General features: G+C 33.6%; 2 protein-coding genes across 4 annotated transcripts in view; both read right to left on the reverse strand.

The window, feature by feature from the left end:
• The window catches only part of LOC110108955 (pumilio homolog 5), a 43,410-nt gene extending 32,338 nt beyond the window's left edge, over positions 1–11,072 (reverse strand). For 2 of the 3 annotated variants that reach the window (XR_003699537.1, XM_028691785.1), the window contains exons 1-6: positions 10,340–11,072; positions 10,060–10,201; positions 9,769–9,876; positions 8,518–8,544; positions 6,014–6,226; positions 5,814–5,924 (exon numbers count right to left, since the gene is read on the reverse strand). Coding sequence is in view for 2 of the 3 variants with exons in the window: in XM_028691785.1 (XP_028547618.1) it covers positions 5,814–5,924; positions 6,014–6,226; positions 8,518–8,544; positions 9,769–9,876; positions 10,060–10,201; positions 10,340–10,899 (1,161 nt within the window). In the remaining variant the exon portion in view is untranslated. The remainder of the gene's footprint in view (positions 1–5,813; positions 5,925–6,013; positions 6,227–8,517; positions 8,545–9,768; positions 9,877–10,059; positions 10,202–10,339) is intronic. The other variant, XM_028691786.1, reaches the window with a different exon arrangement.
• Positions 11,049–18,669, reverse strand: LOC114578545 (pumilio homolog 5-like). The gene is made up of 6 exons (XM_028691806.1): positions 18,481–18,669; positions 17,457–17,591; positions 16,461–17,107; positions 11,950–12,019; positions 11,310–11,485; positions 11,049–11,219 (listed from the first exon to the last, which is right to left on the reverse strand). Exons 3-6 carry the CDS (start codon positions 17,037–17,039, stop codon positions 11,049–11,051), a joined length of 996 nt encoding a protein of 331 aa, XP_028547639.1. The 5' UTR covers positions 17,040–17,107; positions 17,457–17,591; positions 18,481–18,669.
• Between the last annotated feature and the right edge of the window lie 4,190 nt (positions 18,670–22,859).

Raw genomic sequence — 22,859 nt, forward strand, 5'->3', positions numbered from 1 at the left:
TCTCTTTGTGAGTTCCGACTTTCCCAAGATCTCTTTGTGAGTTCTTGAGGAGAGTTTCGTGGATCTCTGTGTGAGTTCCGACATTCCTACAATCTCCTTTGAGATCTTGAAGTTTAAGAGCGTGAGGTTAGAAATTCCAAGATTTCCCAAACTTCTCATCCTCTACCAAGCTCGGGCTTTTCCTCCCCAAGTTCTCCTTGCCGCCGGCCCTGTTGGCCCGTCCAGAAATTCACCCGCCGGCCATCCCTTAGGCCGACGTCCACCAACCCCCACCTCCCCCTCTCTTCCTCCTTGGAATAAAGAAATTTCTTAATTAGGAGAGGCTCACAATTAATGACAATTCAAATTCAAAATTTGAATTTGAATTAGCATTAATTACTCCTTAAATTCGTCCCTCCAATTAAGCCAATAACCATTAATTTAAATCTGAAATTTAATTTCAGATTTAAATCAATTAATCATTTAATCCTCCCAATTAATGACAATTCAAATTCAAAATTTGAATTTGAATTAGCTTTAATTACTCCTTAATTTCAGATTTCCATTCTCTCTCCCCAAATTGATTTGGGCTTTAATTAATCTTGCCACCTAGGCAAGTATATGGCATTTACGTTTCACATCAGTCTTACTGCAAGAATTCCAACAAACTATAGTATATATAACTAAACAATAAGTTTTATATGAAAAAAGTTTTGATCCAATTTAAAATCTATTTGTTCCAATCCACTTACGCCTTAATCAGTCGAAATAAAATTGAACCAAATTTTTGGCTTTAGGCCCGACTCATTTGGTTAATACTGTCATTGTCAAATCCCCAAATCCTAGATGAGAAAAGTAAAGGGTTTTATTAGGTAGTCGACAACCAGCATAGAACTTGTAGAATAATTATGACATGAATAATTTAATATAAGCTAATATTATAAGAAAAAAAAGTTAGTGATATTAAGAATATTGCAGGATGTGCTTAGAGTATCAAAGGAAAAACCCCTAATAATAAAAATAGTTGATGGAGGAATCAAATTGTGCAAAAAAATATAAAAAAAAAGAAGCTTAGTTATATAAATTGATTTGAATGTAAAAGCTTAAGAATTTGAGAAAGATATAAAGATGCCCATAAAAATTTTAATAAAGCAATATGTGATATAAAGAATTTAGCTTTTAATGATTTATATAATAAATCAGATACTAAGGAGGTTGAAAGGTATATGTATAATTTAGCCAAACAAAGAGCTAGGAAAAGTAAAGATTTAATTCATGTCTGAAGACCATTAAGGATGAAGATCAAAAAGTGCATTTATTAGAAGAAGATAATCAACAAAGGTGGATGAGATATTTCGATAAGTTTTTCAATGAAGATTGTGAGAAAACAATTGACTTTAGTGACCTTAGCATCCAAAATAAAAATAGAAACTTTTATTTTTATCGTCGTATGGGTAAAACTAAAGTTAGAGAGGCCTTAAAGAAAATTGTGTGAAAAAGCGGTTGGACCTGATTATATTCCAATAGAGGTGTGTAAATACTTAGGAGATGAAGGAATTTATTGGCTCACAAAGTTTTTCAATATAATTTTGATGACTAAAAAGTAAAAAGATGGTAGATGAGTGGAGAGGAAGTGTGTTAATTCTTATTTTTAAAAATAAAGGTGATGCACAAGAATGCGAGAATTATAGAAGAGCTAAGTTAATATGTTATACTTTAAAACTATGGGAAAGAGTTATTAAACATCGGTTACAATGTGATACTAAGGTTTCTCAAAATCAATTTGGATTCATGTAAGGTAGGTCTACTATGGAAGTTATACATTTATTGAGGGGTTTGATAGAGAAGTACATAGAGAAAAAAGAGTATCTACATATGATATTTATTGATTTAGAGAAAGCATATGATAAAGTTTCAAGAGAAGTGTTATGGAGAGTCCTAGAAAAGAAAGGAGCAAATTAGCTTATATTCAAGTCATTAAAGATATGTACATATGAATTGTCACTTGTGTTCAAACACAAGGTGGTTTGACCAAGTATTTTCCAATTTCAATTGGATTACAGCAAGGATCATATGTTGCTTTAGTCATGGATGTTCTTTCTAGACATTTACAAGATGTCTCTTGTTGTATGCTTTTTATTGATCATATTCTTGCTGATAAAACTAAAGATGGAGTTGAAAGAAAACTTGAATTATGGAGGTCAACCTTAGAGTGTAAAGGTCTTCATTTGAGTAGATCTAAAATCGAATACATGGAGTGTAATTTTAGTAGTCATAGTTCTAATGAGGGGATTTTGACTTTGGGCGATCAAGTCATTAATAGGAGTACACATTTTAGATATCATGAATCTATTGTTCAAGGTGATGGTCAAATAGATGGAGATATTATTAGTAGAATTCAAGTTGGAAGGCTGAAGTGGAGGAATGCATCGGACTTGTCGTGTGATAGAAAAGTACCCCTCAAACTTGAAGGAAATTTCTATAATATAATGGTGAGACTTGCAATGTTTTATGCTGCAAAATGTTGTTCATTAAAATAGAAGCATAAAGTTAAGTGTTACAGAGATGAGAATGCTCAAGTGGATGAGTGGCTTCAATCTTAGAGACAAAATGCGAAACGAGTATATTTATGAAAGGGTTGGAGTAGCTCCCGTGGAAGTTAAGATTAGAAAGAGTCACCTTAGATGGTTTGGACACATAAAAGTTACGCGGTTATGAGAGTAGATATATTTGATTTGGTCTATGTTAAGAAAGGTAGATGTAGGCCTCTAAAAACTTGGCTAGAAAATATTAAATATGATATTTTTTATTAAATTTAAATGAAAATTTGACTCTTAACATAATATAATGGAGAAAAATGATTCATGTAGCCGACTCAACATAGTGGGATAAAGGAGCGTGATATTGTTGTTGTTGTTTTTGTAGACCTGACTCATTAGGCTTGATTCAAGCTAAATATCCCTGCAGCCTTTGCACCGCCTGCACTCACTGCATTGTTGTCATCCTCTCCTTTTGTTCTCAGAACTCGAAAACCCGAACTTGCTCACATCACCCATCCATCTCTCTTCCTCGTTCACTTTTTCATATTCGCCAAAAAAAAACCCACATCCATTGCTCCAATAGCATTTCCAAACCACATCCTTGAAAACAACCCATAAATTCAGATGAAAAAAAAAATTAGGATATCAATTATTACCTCAATTAAGTTGGATTCATATTAATGAGTCTGAAGAACTTTAAACTTCCAAATTCTTTCCTTTCCAAAATTTTGATAATGTTCTTGAGGATTTGCAAAAGATCCTTCAACTAATATTTATTAATGCAATGGTGTTCTTTCACTTCCTCTCTTTCCTCTTAGGATGGATGCTCCATTCATCCTCTTCCTTGAGATGGATTTCTCATTCACCTCTCTTCATAAAAATGGACTTTGCTAACCCAATACCGTAATAAATGGCCTCCAATTCTTCCTCCAATTATATTGCACTCTCCAAAGTAGAGATCTTTGAAGCCAAAGATAATTCATGCAATGTAGATCAACCCAAGTAGTTAATTTGTAGCCCTTATTTGCCTTTCTAAGTTAACTATCAATGGTTTAAATATTAGTTTTTTATTTAGAACTACTTTGACATGTTTTTTATTTGTTTAGGTGTAGGTTTGTCAACTTCAAACAAGGTATATTTTAATAAATAAGGCTTGGAGTCTTGTAATTCGGTCAATTTTGAGAGTTCATGATGGTATTAAGAAGATTTCATTCTCCCTTGTAAGGTTCTTGTGTCTTCCTCTCTACCTCATGTCTTCTTCTGTTTAAGGCAATCATTTCTAATCACGTTATCCTTTTATTCTCTTAATCTGTAACTTCTCCTGCTACACGAGAATCTTTATATAGCCTCGTTCGCTGTCAAATCCATTCCAAATGCCACCACAAATATCTAAGTGCCATCATTGAAAAATCCTAGGAGGTATCATCATAATGACCCATGTTTAATTAGAATGGAGTACATACATCATCTACGCAAAAAGATCAAGAGAAAAAAGGTGCAATGAGAGTTCAAATTACACCCAGAATGTTGTACAACCATCATTTTAAATTTTAAAAAAATTTCTGATTATATACTTCCTTCAAGCATGCCAAGGCAATATGATGACTATGCCAATATTTAAAATTGCACAATCGGGTATTGAAGTGTTTTTCGTTTGTGAGGTGAAGCGTAAGCCTCAAGGAGTTTTGAGTGAGCCTCAAAATAAATAAATAAAATTGTGTGAAGTGAATATAAAGGTTAAAAGTTATTTTTTATATAATACCTAATTAATATATTAAAGAATTAAAGAATGACATATTAACTTTCTATTGAAATATAAAGTAATAAATTTGTATATATGTAACAAAAAATTTCACAAGACATGAAGTGACAAGTAATAAATTCTGTAAAATAGAATTGAAATCCAAATATTATAAGAGCAAAACAATATAAAATTTAGGAATTGTATAAAAGTATCATATAACGTCAAGTTCAACTTTAAATATCTCTTTAATTGTATAAAAGTATCCACAATTACTTCCAAAAAAAAACTGAAATAATTGGCAACAACTTAGAAATCAACTGTCATTGACATCACTGAGGGGGTCTTTATTTGAGTCATCATCATAATAAATTGGTCTCTCCCCTGACTCATCCTTTGGAGTCCTATGTCTTATATATATATATATATATATATATATATATATATATATATATATATAAGGTGAGGCGTACGCATCATACAGAGAGGTGAGGCATATGCATCATACAGAGGGGCGAGGCGCGTCTCAGTCAAACAAAGGTGCACGACTCATTAAAAAAGCATGACGCGTAAGCCCCGAGGAGTTTTTCATCGGAATTGAGCTAAGGCGAGCCTCATATTGTACAATTTAAATAATGGACTATGCTAAGAGAAGGCTTGTACATAGGGGCCTTCAAAAAGCATAAAAACACACCACATGACAAACATTTGCACTATCCGTTCCTCCCTATTTTAAGGAGAATAGTTAAAGCTCCAAAACAACGAAATGCTCTTTTTAGTGCAAATATGAAATATCTAAACGGTCCTAGTGGTGCTAATTTGAATTATTACATCCACAAAAGGTTAATAATGATAGTAACCATTTTAACTTAAATAGCAAATTGCACTAATCGTACAGCTATGGTTTAGCATTAATTACAATAAGGAGTTTTTACAGCAATGGGATAGAAGCTTTCCTAGGTGCCTTTATATTTTGAAATCTTTGAATGAAGGGAGTCAAGACTTCAATCAAAATTTACAAATGAACAAGTGAATTCGGAAAAAATAATTAGTCATGCACTGGCAAACAACATTCATTCAGTTAAGTGGAGGAAAATCTCAGAAGGCATGCATGTTGATTGTGCAAATACTATTTTGATTTCATTTTTGTGAACAAAATAATCGTCTTGGCTATTAAAAAAATTTAACGGCAAAAACAGTACAGCTAAATCGAAAATAAGCAGGGACTTAAAAAGTAGCTTTGCAGCAATGTTGCAACAGATGCTGAAATAATTCATGCAAAAAAAAGTTGGCAATTGATGAATTTGTAGATTTGTGCGTACTTGACATGCAAGCACCACACAATTAATTCTAAAAAAATAAGGCAATGAGCTGAATATACCCCAAAATAATACCTGTAAAGGGCTAAAACATAAATGATTAAAATTTCCAATTATTCAATACGAATAATAACCAAGGGTGATTGATAATTGTAACAAGTGACATAGTTAATGGGAGATAATAAGTAAACAAAAAGAGCCAAAACCTATCATATGTTGAAAAAAGAGAATCACCTGAGTCACATAATTTCCATACTGATCCTGAGCTAGAATACAAGCAGATTGTAAAATCTCATCCACAATGCAAGAACTTTGCAATTCATCAGAACAATGCTCCAAAACTCTCTGCATTTATTCAAGAAAAATCACCTATTGTTTGATGAGCACCCAAAATTGATGGAAACTGAGGATCAACAGTAGAATGTTGATATTACCTGAATAACTCGGCATCCATAGGGATGCATAGAGAGTGTAGCAACATGTCCCCGGAAAGCAGAAATGATGAAACCAATTCTCTCAGTTGGCACACGTTCAATGCACTTCTGAATTACATGATTTCCATTTTGATCACGAACACATCGCAAAACATGCCCATCCAGCTCAAATACAAGCTGTGTTTTTTGATCTAGTTCAATCACTTCAAGTGCCTGCAGGTTGGATAAGAATATAAACAGATAGCAATAAAGTCATTTGTTAAATGAGATTTGAGGCTTTGAATGAAAAGGAAAGAAAATTGGTTCATACTTCATACAGTAATTAGAAGAATAAACAGATATTATTTGTTAGAATAAAACAAAGTTGAAATGAAAAATCCAATAACATCAGGGAAGGTAATACTAGAAGTTATTGTCCGTTGAAAAGATTGACCATATTGATAAAATTGTTGAGGTGAGTAATGTTGGTGATAAGATGATTGCCATTAAATCAATTATAGCAAGAACATTATAAATACAATTAGTACTTATGCCCGTTAAGACTGATCAAAAAGTTTGAAAAATATATTTTCGCAAGAGATGGGTGAACTACTATGAAGAAGAGAGGATAATTATTATTGGTGACTTAAGCAAACATACAAATTCTACTAGGATGTGATACAAAATAATTTATCAGAAGTATGGATTAGGAGACAACAGTATCATGGGAGAAACTATACTTGATTACCTAGTAGCATATGATCTTACAATAATAAGTACAAACTTCAAAAAAATGATAAGCCTATTTGATTACTTTCAAAACTAGAGCCACAAGATCAGAACATTTCTTTTATTTAAAAAAATAAAGATCTTTCTGCAAAGATTGCAAGGTAATTTGAAGAGAAAGTTTGACCATACACCATAGAATTATAAATGTATTTCTTATGAGTATAAGGAAAAAAATAAAAAAAATAATTCTTTTGGGCCAAGATGATAGAACTTTAAAAGTGAGAGCTTGTCATCCTTTCAACTACTATTAAAAAGATGCTTGACATCCCACCAAGAGTAAATATTGTCCATTCATTCAATTTTGATTTATACAATGTATACTACTATTAATAAGACATTTTACACTAACCCAACAGTAGGTCGTGGCTATTCATTTGGTTTTGATCTATAATTCAATTAAAATGAAGTAGATGTTCCATTAAATTAAAATCTTCCAAGAAAAAGCACAGTATGCATATATATGCCAAAAGCTACATAAGTTTTAAATTATAGGCATGTTAGTTGCAACAGTAACAACTTTTTGATAAATTGCTAATGATAAAGTACTTCAACTTTAATCACTTGGATTGTTTTGACCATTAACGGCATTGATTTACAAATTCAATTCTAAATATATTTGAAATTTTAAAAAATATTTACATTTTCAAAACAAAAAAATCTCAATAATGAATAATTTATAGTCATGTAATATTTATAAATAAATATGCATCATATATATGTTCTGATTCTTTTAGTTTAATTTCTTAATCATAAACATTAAATTTATAATTTTACAAATTTCAGTAATAAATCATAGAGACGAATGACTTTAAATTGAATGTTTTATTATTTGATGAAGTGCATATATATATATATATATATATATATAGCTCATCATTCCATATTAGCAATATATAATATCCTCTTTAATCACATACTAATTACATAATTAAAGTTAATAATTTTATTTATGTCATAATTATGAGGTGTTAAACATGATTAAGTAATGCATTAAAAATTTAGTTAACCAAATCTTGCCAAATTTTAGGTGGATATCTTAATTGGTAGGTCCAATAGGATTCAGCTTGATTAAATTTGAGACAATCTTTCATAATTTCTAAAGTATATATTATTAAAAAGGTGCGTATATATTATTATTATTAAAAAGGTGCGTAAAACTCTACCCATGATCATTCATCCATTTTTTATCTATACTACTACTAAAATGATGCTTTATATGCCACTAAAATAAAATCAATGATAAATGTTCTTTCAAACTATTTTTATTGTTCAAAATATTTCTATAATATAAATTAGTCATTATAAAATTTTGATTATATTTTTTGTCAATTATTAAAACTTTAGAATAAATAAAACAAGTGCATTGGAATAAAATTTATCATTTAAATTTATTATCTTTATTTATAAAATATTAGTAATGGTTAGTAATGGAAACTATAGGAGTGAATATAACTGTCAAAGAAATGCTAATATAAGCATTGAACACAAAAATAGAAAAATAATACTTTCTTTAGTGTGGCTAAACTAAGATGGACAGACATCAATGCTTCAAAAAGCATGCATGACTTCATCTAACAATTCACCACATGATGATAATTTCAAATTTGAAGTATTAATAACTAATTGAAATAGCAATAAAATTAATTAATTCAGAAAAAATGTTCTATTATCAAAATCTACTATGATTTGTGAAGAAGTAGAAGAATATAATACTTCATGCTTACAGTTACATATACCTCAAGAGACTGACAATTGATTAAGATCTGTAAAACAAAGATCAAGCATATTAACAACAATTTTAACGAGTGTGATATTAAAAATTATCAATCAATGCTAGTAGAAGATAAAATGATACTTAGAAGTAAAAATTTTAAATACCTTGGACATATCATGCAAAATGAATGGAGATAAAGATAAAGATTTAATACCTAGAGATATAGATGGATCACAAAAATGGAGAAATGTCCAATTAAGCTAGGCATGAGAATGTTGATTTTAATCTATAACAAAATTAAGAATAATAGATTGAAGATTGATTATATTAGAGGGGAGGAAGGAGTAGTATCTACTAAAAATACAATAGTAAAAAATAGACTTAATTAGCTTGGATATATAACATGAAGGGCGTAGAATGCACTCATAAGACAAGTAGATGAAATTAGTGTTGAGGATTAGGAGGGAACAAAAGCAAACATAGGTATCATTTATAGACGTTGTGCAAAAATAAATTCTGTTAAATATCTTTAATACAATTGCAACAAGCAACAAGAGTAAATAAAAATGAGAAATTACAAAACCAGCCCAAAATATTGGGACAATGCAAATGATGATGATGATGAGCCCTCAAGTCAGTTATGAAATGAGAAAAAATTGCAATTTCCTTAAGTATTCCTCAAGGAACATTGACATTATTATTGATTTCAACGTCATGATATAAAAATTGAGTGATATAGAATTTCCATGACAGTGAACTATCATTTTTGATATAAAACTTGAGTGATATAGAATTTCCATGATAGTGAACTATCATTTGCAATCAGAAAAACTTAAACACGTATATACTTATAAATTGGTGATGGATGGTGAAAGATGCATATGAATTAGTGGGTCTGTCCTTCGAGATATATAATATGCTAACTATAACACACACACACACACACACACATATATATATATATATATATATATATATGATGCAAGATTAAAATCTACTCCTTGCCATCTCATATTATTGCTAAAAATAAAGCATCAAACACTCGACACACTTTAGAATGAGGATAAAGTTTTTGAATGGATGTCGAGAAGAAAATTTTTGAACGACCAAAATAAAATGTGAAAAATATAACTCGACACAGATTCAAATTAAGTGAAACGAAATATGCAAAACACACTATTAAGGAATAAAAAACCATAAAAATTAGCAAATCTAAGGTATAAAACATCCAATAAAAGACCACACAGCCTAATGCAACAGAAATAAGAAATACCTTTTGAATCACTCGGCAACCATACATTTGAAGGCTCAATGGCAAGACATGCCCGACAAGCTGATTTGCAAGTTCCTTCCTCTCCTCAGGACTTCCATGCTCAAAAAACTGTGGACAGACATAATTCGCAAACAGATCATGTTGATCAACATAACAGAAACTCTAAAAGATATGCATAAGATTATAAGAAAAAAGTGAAATTTGTGAAAGAATGAACATAAGGATGAATGAGCATACAATTAATTTTTAAGGAAATATAAATTCACAAGGCTCATATCAAGACTAAAGCACCTTCTGGATAACATAATTCCCAAATACATCGGTCATTAATGTTGAAGCATGTGGAAGAACTTCTTGAAAAACAGATGCCTTCTCTTCAGCACTACAGCTTTCCAACTTCTGCTGAATAAATCGGCTTCCATGTTGGTCAGCACTGATGTCAAAAAAGAGGAATTGTTATTTAACATTAGAACCATGATAGAGTTGTTGTTTAGCATGTGAACCTTGGCATAATCATGAACCCTCATAATCATGCAGCCTGATGTGAACAAAAAAATAAGCTAAAAATTACCTGAACTCAACAATGCGTCCAGCAATGTCAGATAACTCATATCTACGGGACTTGGTGGATTTCAACTCTTCAAGAAATGAGTGCAATTTTGAATCATCAATTTTATCATGCAATCTTGGGCTTTGCCATCCAGGATATGCCCCTCCACCCCTAACTGAGCTACCAGATGACCTATTGCTCTCACTTATTCTGCCAGAAGTTACTGAATTAGCCACAGGTGATCCTGGATAAACAGGACTGGTAAGGGGAGAAGTTGGATATTGCATGAAAAGGCCAAGGTTGGTGGGATTCCCATAAAAGTTTGAATTAGTAGTTCCACCCTTCCTGATACTTGGAGAGTTAACAGCTCCAGATCTCAGGACATGAGGGCTCTGATCAGATGAATAAGCAAAAGGTAATGAACCTTTCTGTGGATCAAAACCTGGAGAACTCCCAATAGCACTTCCCCTGGGAGCTGTTGGGTCAAATTGACCTGGACTAGCATATGCATGTGCGGAAGGATGCTGAAGATAAGACACATACATTGGCTCCGTATATGGATGTTGACTTGCAACCCCCATTTGTCCATAATATCCTGGAACAACATTTCCTCTGGAGGAAACATCAGAAGGCCTCGTATTGTAGTTAGAGCCAGTGGAATTTTCATAAGGAATCTGAATAGCATTATAAGAAGCATAACCCGAAAAAAATGGTGGCAGAAGCGAAGCATTCACAGTGACTCCCCAATTACCACACGGAGCTGTGAACGGGTGGAACTCCAAAGTTGATGGTTTGGAGCGGCCAAGGGCGGCATAGGGTGGTAACGTCTAAGTGCTCCAAAAGGCAGCGCAAGGTAGCATAAAGAGGGGTACAATGCCAGCTGACTGCAACACAGGCTGCACTTCCATAGAAGATAACTTGGAATGACTATGAAGATAATGATCCCCATAATTGGGGCTGTGAATTTGTTGACTAGTCATCTGAGACTGACCAAGAATGGAACAGGGGAAGCGACGGCTGCGAGAGGCGTGCCACTTCGCCGTGCAAGCATCCTTTGTCGTGATGGGTTTTGTCGTATGGCCTGACTTCTATGAGCATTCATTGATAATTTTTTGTCAGAGCTAGACTTCCTGTCTGAATTGTATATCGGATTCGCGTGTATTGCTGCTATTCCAAAGGGTACTTGTCACAGACTTCAACAGCAAAAACAAGGAAGGTGGTAATAGCTGCTCATTCTTGCCCCAGTAGTTCCTGTTTTCCTTATTTTAACTCTCCCAAGTGGCATTGGCTTGCACTGGTGATCGGGATGGCCAGGGCTCGGTTCTGCCTAAGAGCCTCGCTCTTGAGCCTTTTAGCAAGGCAGCTCTGCATGATTAATTAAAATCTCAAGACAAAGGTCAATGTCTCTTCAGCTGTAGAGAAGTGGCGCGGTAGCGTACAATATTTATAGCATTTTCATGTGTAGAACAATCTTCTCGCTAAATACGTAAAGAAGCATCCAGGCAGCGTTCAGAGGTTGTATCATGCATTTTCCAGTTTCGCTGTGATGGGTAGCTTTGCGAAAGTTGATCAGATCATAACCATATTTACTCATAGATTCAAGGACGAGTTTGACAGAGGCATCAGCATACATTGTCTGGTTTGTTCTGATAGACTCAAGAAGGGCTGACTATTGTATAACAGGAGTCCTGGAAAATCTTCCTTGAAAAATAGAAAAGCAATTGCAATACCAAAACAGCAATGCCTCAACCATTACTTAGAATACATTAATCAACGAGCAATACAAACCTCAGAGTACAAGCATCAAATTTATAGCATACAAGAAAACTAAGTTATGTGAACCATAAATTCCAACCCAAAACGAGCAATAAATTTCATAATATTTTACACAGCACTACTGACATGCGGACATCAACCGTCCATGACTACCGAGGAGCTGAAGATCAAGCGGGTGTTCATTGTCCCACTTATCTTATATCTTTATTTGTAATTTTAAATTTTATTATGAAATTTCTGTTTTACCCCACTTAAGAGGTCTTCATGTAAGCCTTAGGGCATATGTCTTGTTTAGTTTCTTAGGCCTATAATAGAGCCCTTTCTATGTAATGGAGATGATTGAATTGATTAATGAAAATTTGTTTTTTTGCGTTCTCTTGGAGATTCCATTCTTTTAGATCTGCTTAGGTTGAGTTCTTTTTCTTTTGAGATTCTTAGTGAGTTCCTAACTTTGTGTCTATTGTGAGTGCATCCCTCTCCCAAATCATCTTAGGAGTTTTGGGAAGAGCTAGATCTCTGTGTGGAGTTCTAGACCTTCCTCCAATTTTTCTTTGCAATCAATTAGTGTGAGAATCAAGGAGAACCGTCTGGACGCATTCTTCCTTGAACTCCATCCTTTTCACCCAATTCCGTTGAACCCAGCACTCTCCGCCGCCCCTCCTCCAGCCCGCTTCAGGCCGCCGACCCTCCAGGCCATGCCTCCCGCCGGCCATCCACCTTCCACACCGTGCCGCCCCTTTCCTCCCTCCCTCTAGCTGTCGGCTTCCCTCTCCTTGAATTCAAAATTGAAATTCAATGTTTATGGGCATTAATTGTTTTCCTAAAGTAGCTCCTTAATTTACGCCATTTCAATTTAATTTGATTTTAATTTCAAATTTGAATTCAAATTGTTAAATTGATTGCCCATTCCTAAATGTAAAAATCTGAAATTTAAATTGGTGGTCCCCACTTATTTCAAAACTCACCCCTTCTCCTCCTTATGTGGCCGGCCCCCTTATTGGGCATAATCTCTCTCCTATCTCATTAATAGGCCCTCATTAAGCCTCCATAATTACCTCCCACAATTCACTCTCATCCAATTTAATTCTCCCCATTAAATTTGAGTTTAAATTCAAATTCATCCCGCCAATTTCACTTAATCTGAAATTTAATTTCAAATTTCCATTCTCTCTCCCCAAATTGATTTGGGATTTAATTAATCTTGCCACCTAGGCAAGTAAATGGCATTTACGTTTCACATCAACTACAGTGGCATAGATTTTGAAAATATGGTAGAATTCAAGTTTTAAGAGAAACTTAAGATAACTCGCAGTTCGATCAACCCACACACATAACTTATTGAAAGCACGATATTTTAAACGAGCTTCCTAAATTTGAATGCAATGAAGCTGCCACAGAGCAACTCATTAAATCAGCAAATAGTATGAAGTTATTACACAAATGAGCAAATAGAACACGCCAAGTTACAATAACAATATAAAACTCATACTGATGTGAATGTAAATGCAAACTTCTTAAATTTATCCCGACCTAAAATTGCAATCATGATTTCTATAAACAGTTTATTGGGGTTCCTTATGTTCAAGAACCATAAAACTGGGTTTGCTCATCTAGGTGCCATTTCAACTATTAGTCACTGTGGCTAGCTATGAACTGCAAATAGAGAACAGATCGTGTTAAAGTTTAACAAATTGCTGCTAAAAGAAATGTTGATGGATGCTTAATAATCTCTTAATTAGTTAGACTTTTATGCTCCACCTCAAAAGGCTGAATGGATACTCCAGAATTAAGTCTCTATGTTTTCATGGAAGAAAAGAGAATATAAAGCAGATAATTATGCTTTCAGATGAGTGAGGTGGTTTTATTCATATTGGATTCATGGGGATTTATTGAGGAAAGTAAAGTTCATGACAAAAGAATAAAGGTGAAAAGAAACGAATTTCAAATTCAAGCTACAACTACCAATATAAAACTCTACTGCTTTGAAGGTAAATGCAAGCTTCTTGAGCTTATTCTAACCTAAAATTGCAATCATGATTTCTATAAACTGTACAATGGCATTCCTGATGTTGAAAAACTTTAAAACTGGGTTTCATCATCTAGGTGTCTTTCTATTATTAGCCACAGTGGCTAGATATGAACTGCAAATAGATGAAGAGTTGGAGTTAACATATAAAAAAAATGTAGCTAAAAGAAAAGTTGATGGATGCTTAATCATCTCTTAATTAGTTAGGCTTTTATGCTCCACCTCAAAAACCTGAAGGGATACTCCAGAATTAAGTCTCTAGGTTTTCATGGATGAATATAAAGTAGATAGTTATGCCTTCAAAATGAATGAGATAAGTGAATTCATATTGGATTCTTAGAGATTTTTAGAGGAAGGTAAGGGTGAAAACAAGTTTCCAATTCAATCTTGGCAGAAGAAGTGGAAGGTACCAACAAAGGTTACTAGGAGGGATAACTACGATTAACAGCTATAATTGCAACAAGGTAGAAGATGAAGAAGACCATCAGAAACGGCTAAGACATTATTAAAAAAAATACAAGGAGTACCATGATTAAGAATTTAAGAGTTACTTCAAGGAAGAAAGCTAAAGATAAGCTACGCTGCATAGCGGCTAACACCTCATACAACTATTATGGAATGGCTTCACAAAACATTTTAACAACCAAATTTCTAATTAGTAATAAGCATGGTTATGTTAACCCCGACATCTAAATTAGGATGCAATCATCATGATAGAAGCAATGACTTGAAACTGGAGACTAGAAAGTGACCTAAGGAAGGGCTCAAGCTTAAGCAAAGTGAAGACATTTTGTTTTGAGTTTTTTATTCTTTATGTAATTGATAACTAATCCAAGTCCATGTATAAGCTTACTCAAGTTAAAAAAATAAGAAATTAATTATAAATACTCAAATTTATTTTGAAACATACTTATCAACTATTATTTTGAGCATATCTTAGATAAATAGGCTATTGGTAAAAATTATTATCTCTAATCAATCATACATATGATCAAAAGATCAAAAATATGATTTGATGATCACAAATAAGATGCTCAATTGTATTTACAGTTCTAAACTTAACATTCATTAGAAATTAGTCGTTCTATCACCATTTTAAGTAAATATTTCTATCATGATTACAATATGTTAAACAAATAATATATTTATATTTCTATTTTTAGTAATATTGCTACATATAATAAAACAAAACGTTATCATTTCAAAATAAGTTATTAATTGTAAATGATATAATTAAGAAAATATCTATTTAAATTTTAATGGGTAACAAATAGAATGATAAGGTGAAAAACATAAATTATATTTTAAAGCTTTATGCAAGTACCTCTATTATTCAAACAAATGTAGTTCAGTTAAAAAGAGTCCGTTGAATGTTAAGAGGCATAGTTTTGTTAGATTTTAAGAGACACGAAGAGCCGCCTCCCCCCCCCCCCCAAAAAAAAAAAAAAAAAAAAAAAAAAAAAAAAAATTCCTCTCAAATTTGAATTTCAATTAAAAAAACCTTCCTATTGATCCCTTCCCAAATAGCCACCTTTTCCTAATATATTTTCCTCTCCAATTTGAATTTCAATTAGGAAATCCTTCTTAATTAATCGCTTCCTTAATTCCTCCTCACATATGAAATGATAGGTTTAATGAGCCCCACAAGGGGGGCAGAATCCCTTGCCCTTTCCACCACCTGTTGGTCCAACTCTTGTTGGACCGGCCTGTTTCCCTCTCCCGTATCAATACTCCCCTCCCCAAAATGCACCTTGTCCTCAAGGTGGAAGGTAGGGAACTATCCCTTGATTGTCTCGTATAGCTCCCATGTGGCATCATGCTCTAGCAAATCTTTTTATCTAAATTGTTTCTCTTTGGCAATTTTGAGACCCTAAACTTAGTTCATCTCTTCCTTTCTCATAAAATCAATAAAATATTTGTGTGGAATAAATAAAAAAAGTGTAGTTTTAAAATTTAGCACCAACTTATATGAACCAATACATTTCACTTCATTCAACTAATTGGAAAAGGATATATTCATTTTATTAACATTAAAAAAATTTCAAATTGCATCAAACAAGTTTTCAACAAAGCTTAAGATTTTATACTTCGCAGTAAAAAAAGATTAAGTTCAAAAGTTTCAAGAACTAAGTATTTGAGGTTGAACAGGCCCAACAAGCAGTAACTTAGTGGACTACATCTTTTAAGTTCTAACGTTGATGAAGTAAAATAAGGAAATCCAGATAAACAGCAAGTAGATTACTCTGAAAAAGCAACAATAAAAAGATTATACAAACAATCAACGTAGCACAAGAATTAATCAGTCTGATACAAACTTAATGGCAGAAATAAGCCAATTACCTGAATCAGATCCTCAATACTTTTATAACAACCCAACAAAGGAGATGCTGACTGTCCAGACACAGAGCCAGATGTACTTTGTGCAATATCATGACTAAATTCTGATCTGGGTGACCTATCATCCTCATATTCCTCCTTATGAGTGGGAAGCATGCGTTGTGATGCCAGCAAATATCTTTTGTTGCCATCATCCAAAGAAGGAAGTCTCCAATTTTCACCAATGCAGTGTGCCAAGCGATGGTTTTCTTGTGAAATGAGAGGAGGAGGTATCCTTGGGTTTAAATTTACATTGGAGTGATAATAAGCTGCATAAGCTGGATCTGCACGAAGCTGTTCTTCAGACTGACGTTTATCAAACCCAATGTTCAAATTTTCAAGGATGGCATCCAATTCAGAATTCTGCTGGACTCCCAATTCATGAATTGCTACACTAGAACCTTCAATGCTAGGAGGGGCACTGCCACTTCGACTAGGGGCAGTAAATTTTTGGTTTCCATAAAACGAGGCAGTATCCATGCTAACAGGCCAATTTCTAACAACATTGCTTCCAATTAGTCTCACGGGAATCTCTGTTGCCATTATGCTCCGATGAACGCTTTATTAACACCTCATGTAAATTACCACACCGCCAGGAAATCCCTCAATTCCTGAAATTTAGCACAAACATATCAAACTTTCCTCAATTTCCCATAATGTATACAATTCCAATTCAGTGTTAATTATCAACTCCTCAGTTGATATCACCAGCACTAAGTAGTTACAAGTCTCAAATGGGAATGAAAAAGGTGGAAGAAATTAGAACTAGTGGCAAGGTCGAAATGCGAGATGCAAAAGAATAAATTAACTCACTAAAATAATTCAAGAAAGATCATAGAACACAACAGAGACCTTGATGTAAAACTCGAAAGCATACACCAGGACCTCCCTCGTAGCCCTTTCATATCAAGGCTAATAGTTTAATGACAGGATAAAAATTAAATATCAGAAATATTATACCTGACTTCAGCCGAAGGGAACACTAAATTTTCTTGAATGCATGCAGAACCAGCAAATCCGCAGCCGGCACTAAGAGAGAATAAATTCAACTGCATTATTTCCAGAGTTCCATCCAGCTCGAATAAATTTATCATCCTGCATATATTCCCATATAATACCACAGTAACTCTTGGCATTAAACAAGAAACATTGCAATTTGGAAGGTTAAAGAGCAATCGATCATACTTAATGAACCGTCTCAAAAGAGAAGGACAAATTAAACTCTAAAGAAAGCAACAACATTGATTGGTCAGCAAAGAATAACCAAAAAGGCATGGTTATCATCCTCTCAATAAACTACAAATAAACAAAGTGCTTTTATGAATCCAATCTAAGGTTTTCCCACAACCAAGGACTGTAGAACAAAATCTAAATAAAATAGGTTGTGGAGGCCTATCCAAAAACATTGGAAAAATAAGGGGGGTTAAAGTTGACTAAAACGGTAACGAGGTAAAATTGCCCGACGAATATCTGTTAATCAGAAAAAATGCAGTCCGTTGATTGACATTAATTTTAGCCGAAATTAACAAGGCCAAACTTAGCAAATTACTGCAGAACAACAAGACAAAACAAACATGAACACTTGCATCCTATGCTTAAAAAACAGTCGAGAACTTCGGAATGGAAAAAGAAGAATATCATCAATTTGCAAACATGTCGTAAATTAATAGCCTCATGCTCCCTGCGCTGTAACATCACCATTTCTCAACAACGAATTACACTCTAATCCACCCAGTAAAAAACCCAAATATACAACAATTAGCACCTTATCTCAAAAAAGCCGTACCAAATAGCGTCACGGACAGTACAACAGAAGCCGAATTCGCTCCATCAAATAACTGATCGACACCGACACACCAATTCCCCGACACTCCAAACCTCAAGAACCCAAAGCCAATCCCAAAACCTAGTCCGCATCATCGAATCCAACAAGAACAAGTCAAGTAAGCATAGTAAAACACAAACAGAGAAAATAAATTCTAACCCAGTTCCATGCCACGAAGCAAAACCCTAGCTCCTCAATCCCGTGCACAAACCCACAACCAGCTTGGTCGTTTTTTTCAAGATAAACTTTAAAGAGAGAGAAAAGCGAGAGGTTGGAGGAGGAAGTCGTCTCTCTCTCGAGGTTTCTTCCCCTCGATACCTGAAATATCTCTTCTAAACCCTTAATAGCCCTGCTTTGTCATTTAATTACTGTAATTTTGTTCTGCGCGTGAGATGATCGAAATGACGTAAATGCCCCTTTCCTGTCTTCCTCGTTAGTCAAACGTGAGTGATCGTTAATTTCGTTAAAGCTCTAACTAAGCCGAATTCGAGCGAGTTTACATTCTACTTGTCAATGATATATTATCATATGCTGCTAAGAAAAGTGCTTGCAACTACTTTTGTGCTAAATTGGACATCAAAAAGGCATTTGACTCGGTTAGCCGGGAATTCTTGCTTAGCAGGTTGCATCAAAAAGGTTTTCCTCCCCTTTTCGTTAATTGGATTAAAGTTTGTATAACTGATGTCAATTTTTCTATTCTGCTAAATAGAGCCCTAGAAGGTTATTTCTCATCTACTGCAGGTCTTAGACAGGGGTGCCCTTTAAGCCCTTGCCTTTTCTGTATTGTGATGGATGTCTTCTCTAATCTTTTGGAGTGTAGGGGTTTTAGAGGCATTTCTTTTGACAATCAATCCTTGTCTCATTTGCTATATGCAGATGACGTTTTAATCTTCGGGGAGGCCACTGTGGAGAATTGCAACAAGCTGAAAAAAATTTTGAGGGAATTTGCTGATAACACGGGTCTTAATGTGAACTACGTTAAATGTGCTATCATGTTCCCCAAAAATCAAAGGCACACGCAGGATATCTGCTAAATTCTATCAATTCACAATGTGGTAAATAAAATCATGTATCTTGGTATTCCCTTATCATTTTATAAGCTAAAGATAGAAGACTATTTGTCTATAATGGATAGTGTTAACAAAAAAATGAACGGCTGGAAAGCCAACTTGCTGTCTTTTGCGGGTCGACTCCAATATCTTAAATTCACTATCCAAAACACGATTGCGTATTGGATTAGAGGTTCCATTTTACCAAAAACTGTTCATAAGTTTATCAAAAGAGCTAGTTCTAGATTCTTGTTTTTTGGGGATTCCTTGAATGCTAAAAACTTCATATGGTGTCTTGGGATAAGATTTGCAGACCAAAAAATAAAGGTGGTTTGGGGATTCCTTCTATATATGCTCTTCAATTTGCTTACAATTGTTCTGTGATTTTAAGGATGTATAATGTTGCGTCTCCTCTTTCCAAATGGCTCCTCTGTATTTATAAGACCCCGTGGAAGCCGCCCCCTGTTTTTGCTTCAAATCTCTGGAAAACTATATGCAAGACTGCTATGGAGGTAAAACATTGCTTTAATTTTATCATATCACAGAATGCTCCTATTTCTTTGAAATGGGATCACTGGTGCTACAATCACACAATTGCGGAGTACCTGGGGGGTGAGTATACGGGCTACTGTCCCGACTATACCATTAAAAGCTTAATTTCTGGCTCTCAGTGGGTTTTTCCTGACAATATTTCTCCTAATCTGAAAACACTGCTTGCTGGTTTCAATATTGTGGAAGGTGAGATTTGTCTTAAATGGAAAAACAGCAGTACATATAAATTCAAAAACTACATTGAGGAGTTTTACTCTGATTTACAAACCTGTACATGACACAAATCGGTATGGGCAAACAAAAATATTATAAAGCATTATGTTTATGTATGGATGTCTTTGGTGGGAGGACTCAAGACTGCGGATGCTCTTATTTCTCGCAACATTTTGGTTCCAGCCATTTGCAGTCTATGTCATGATTTAAATGAAACGGTCTCTCACATTTTTTTCGAATGTGATTATGCTTTTTACGTCCTCACAGAGATTATACCTGGAATGAAAACTTTTCTTTTTAGGCCCACCATTTTGCAGGGTTTTGAATGGATTAAGGGTAATTACAAGGGGAATAAGAAAGTTAAAAACTTCTATTTTATTCTCATATGCTGCATTATCTACCACATATGGAAGGAGAGGAATGGTATGAGATTTGGGCACATCTTTAATTGTCATAATTCCATGATTCTTAATGTTAAGAGGAATATTTCAGAGAGAATAGCAAAATGGAAAAACTCTATGGATTATTTGGAACTTCTGTAATATGGATTGCGGCTATCATGTTGGCTATGCCCTTTTCTCATCCAGTCGCTGCGAGCATTTTTTGAAGTCTTACCTGGACAATGATGAAGCTCCCACTCTGGATCCTTTGGATGGTCTACGGGCAACCAGGGATTTCAGGATTTTAATGTGCCGCAATATGTATAATATGAGTCCAGGTTTTCACAGGCTTGGGAGCTCTCTTTTTTGGCGGAATTCCTTCTGCAGGCTTAATTTTGGTATACATGTTATCTGGTATACTTGTATTGGGGTTCAAATTTTGTTTTTTATATTTCTGCAGCTAAGGCTGATAGGGTGATCAAATGTAATAGGTTTTTCCTTTTGGTTTGGTGCTGGTTTTGCTTATGCAGTTTTGTTCTTCTAGATTGCTACTGGTTAGTTGTGGTAGCAATCTATTTTTTCCTATGTATTATTTCTTTTCATGAATGAAATGGGCTAAGGCCCCAATTTTCCCAAAAAAAAAAATATTGTTCTCAAATACTACTATCACAACAATAGCAACAAATATGCAGCTTATCTTAGTATATTGGCTGAAAGCTTTGATCAACAAAAAAAAAATTAATATATGAATTTAATTTTAATTGGTTCAAAAAAATTCAATAACAATAAACTTTTATTCTATTAAGTGAAGTCGGAAGCATTACCTCACAAATATAAAATATATTTTTATTTATATAAAAATATAAATATTCATATTGTACATATTATTGTTTTGGCTTGATAAAGCGTACCAATTTATTAAATCCATTAATATATCAATTTACGAGAGAAAAATAGACCAGCATAGGAGAGCCACCAAATGATCAAATTTCTTGTCACGGTGGCAGTCTCCAATTCTATCAATTCATTTTTTCCTCATAATTTATGGGAGAAAATTTGGACAGCATAAGAGACTGTGCCTTTTCCCACCCATAAAGAGGAATTTTTATTCGGTTCAGACATTGGACGTAGTTCTATGTCCGGAGTTCAAAAAAATCGTGACACTTGGCCTATATAGGTGGATATTAATTTCTGTTTCATTTGTTGTTTTGTTATTGCCAGCCCGACCGACCCGGCCCAAAATATTCCTGTTCAAATTTAAGGTTTCGAATGGTCACACTTTTTTAAATGAAATACTGTGAAACTTTCTTAATTTTTAAGATTTCAGCTCACAATTCATTTTCATAGCTATTGAGAAATAAGAAACGAGGAAAAGTCAATGAAGATGACGACTAGTTTAGAGGATGAAGAGTCGGTTTGGAACAAAAAATTTAAATAAGAAATAGAAAAGAATATCCACATGTACAATGCAGGTGTCGCGATTTTATTGGACTCCGGACACAAAGCTGCGTCCGGACTCCGCACCGAATTGGAGCAAGTTTGGAATTTTTCCCCTTATTTTTTTGTGGATTTCTTCTTTTTTATTTTCGAATCTGCATTTGCATTTGAGATACCATATCTGCAACCTAAAAGGCAGCAAATTCTCCTTCTCAGAGAGGTGGTTCTCAAGGAAAAAAAACACTAATAATAAATATTAACAGTGACAATTTTACCTAATAAGGTTTCATTTGAGATACTTTTCTATTTTTCTCACTGTTTTGCTTTCTGAATCGCTACCATAATTTGCATTTGGCTACAACTTTTTCATTTAAAAAAAATTTACTAGAAAGCTGCTTTTTATAGCCGCTTTCAAAAAAATTATTTTCTTCACAATCAGATTTATAAAAAAATTATAGTGGTCCCAAATAGACCCTAAAAATCTGAGTACAATTTTCTAATTTAAATAACTATTCCATTTAGAGTTAAATTCTTAATTTTCATTTTAAGTTTAGAGCTATCAGTCTATTAAAGAAAGTAGGAAAAAAATTAAATCTCTCCTGATAAAACAATATGATGATTATCAATTTTTTATTAAGAGATAATCTTTCAATTATATATATATATATATAAAAAATTATAGTGGTCCCAAATAGACCCTAAAAATCTGAGTACAATTTTCTAATTTAAATAACTATTCCATTTAGAGTTAAATTCTTAATTTTCATTTTAAGTTTAGAGCTATCAGTCTATTAAAGAAAGTAGGAAAAAAATTAAATCTCTCCTGATAAAACAATATGATGATTATCAATTTTTTATTAAGAGATAATCTTTCAATTATATATATATATATATATATATATATATA

Source organism: Dendrobium catenatum, unplaced genomic scaffold, assembly GCF_001605985.2.
Source record: "Dendrobium catenatum unplaced genomic scaffold, ASM160598v2 original_scaffold_71536, whole genome shotgun sequence".
Classification (NCBI taxonomy): domain Eukaryota; kingdom Viridiplantae; phylum Streptophyta; class Magnoliopsida; order Asparagales; family Orchidaceae; genus Dendrobium; species Dendrobium catenatum.